At 38.9% G+C, this 1719-nt stretch overlaps 1 protein-coding gene across 1 annotated transcript in view; it reads right to left on the bottom strand.

The window, feature by feature from the left end:
• The window catches only part of LOC105756545 (collagen alpha-5(VI) chain), a 111931-nt gene that overhangs the window by 83485 nt on the left and 26727 nt on the right, over window positions 1-1719 (bottom strand). The window contains 2 exon segments of the mRNA XM_023736027.1: window positions 836-928; window positions 1515-1657. Coding sequence (XP_023591795.1) covers window positions 836-928; window positions 1515-1657 — 236 coding nt within the window.

Below are 1719 nucleotides of genomic sequence, written 5' to 3'. Positions count from 1 at the left end.
ATTTGGAAAAGTGAATAAAATATAAAGGTGCAGCTTAGTTATTATAAAGTGAAGGTCTGTGTAGTCATCACCCAGGTCAAGAAATAGAACATGACTGCTAAACAGTCATAGCGCCCGCATCAATTTCAATCCACTCCTTCCCCCCGGAGAAAGCACATGACTGACTTTTATGATAATACTTCCTTGCTTTCTTTTAATACTTCACCACTTAATTATTCATTCGTAAACACTCTTGGTTAGTTTTGCTGGTTTTAAACTTTTTATAAACAGAATCATACCGTATGTATTTTTCTTTTTTTCTTCTTTGTGGCATTTATAAGATTTATTCATGTTGTTGTAGGTAGCTGTTGTTCGTTCATTTTCATTGGGGTAGAATATTCTAGCAAATGGAAATACCATGATACTTCATTCGTTCTATTTTTGTGTCATTGATCTTTTATAATTCGCTTTTTTCAGGGTCTATTAATCTGCAACGCTATGTTCTTTTTGCAGTTCAATCTTGTTCCATTGCTGATTAAGAGCAACTCTCCCCACTAACACCTCTTGTCATCTTTCCAATTGCCTAAAGTAGGCCCAAAAGTATAAATTGCAAATCTAAGAAGCAACATCACCAAGGATCTACAAGAGAAAAGGGAGTTATTCTTAGTATTCTTAATAGCAATGTCGAAAAAGAACCATTCTGAATCAGGTCCTCTACCACAGAAGTCACATGCAATTATACCAAAGCAATTTTATCAGCACTGAGTGGAGGTTGCAAATTCAACCACTTCGTCTCAGTCCCACCCATACCAAATCAAGGCACATGGGGTAAAATAAGATCACAACTGAATGGTACCTTGGAGGCTTTTAGTTCTTGGCTCCCACAAGGTCCTGGAGGCCCTGAACACTTGCAAAAGGTACAGCAGCATGTCCTCTCTGCAATGTTCCCCTGGACAAAATGCAAACTTGAGTGAGCAACAGTTGTCAGGAACTTCATCACATAAGAACTATATTCAAAATCACAAATCACCTCCAAGCCCATCTTCTCCCTTGGGGAGAGAAGCTGCAGAGAATAAAGGGAATTAATGCTGCAAAGAGGGCACAAGCCAGGCAACAGTGCTGGAGAAATCCCTTCTCCAAACGAAACTATCTCTATTTATAGAGAGGGAGCCCTCCACGTAGACAGCTACAGGCCAAGTTTGTGGAAGACGACTTGGTTTCTAGTGGACAAACTCCTGTTTCCTGAGATTTTTGCAACACAAACTACTGGAGGATTTTTTACTTGATTAGGGGTTGGTTGGTTTTTTTTTTTTTTTTTTAGTTCCCTTATGCATTCATTTAGTGAGAAGACCAAGAATGAAAGGACATATACAATCAAAAATATGATGCTCTGGGCTTTCACACTTTTTCATATACTAAAGATCTTGTATTTCATTTAGTGGAGCAAACAAGGCAGTTTTTGGAAATACTCTTAAAGCCGCCAGTTGTATTCCCACGGCATTTTGAATAACTGGATTTTTCACTCAACTACTCACCAGGTACTGTGAGAGCATTTTGCCCAGCTCTTTCATCCCAATGGTCAGGTGAGTCCGGTAATCAAATCTTTTTCCAAATTCAAAGCTGGAAAACTCATCATAAGCAGTTCCATTTAGAGAGACCACCAGCAGAGCATCAAGTCCTAATGAGTAAAAACAACAGACATGAAGCCAAAGAGGCTTACATGAGAAAAAAGAAGAGCCC

Source organism: Trichechus manatus, unplaced genomic scaffold (assembly GCF_000243295.1).
Source record: "Trichechus manatus latirostris isolate Lorelei unplaced genomic scaffold, TriManLat1.0 scaffold00084, whole genome shotgun sequence".
Taxonomy (NCBI): Eukaryota; Metazoa; Chordata; class Mammalia; order Sirenia; family Trichechidae; genus Trichechus; species Trichechus manatus.
The sequence above is the reverse complement of the archived record's forward strand: the minus strand, read 5'-3'. Positions and strand labels throughout refer to the sequence as shown.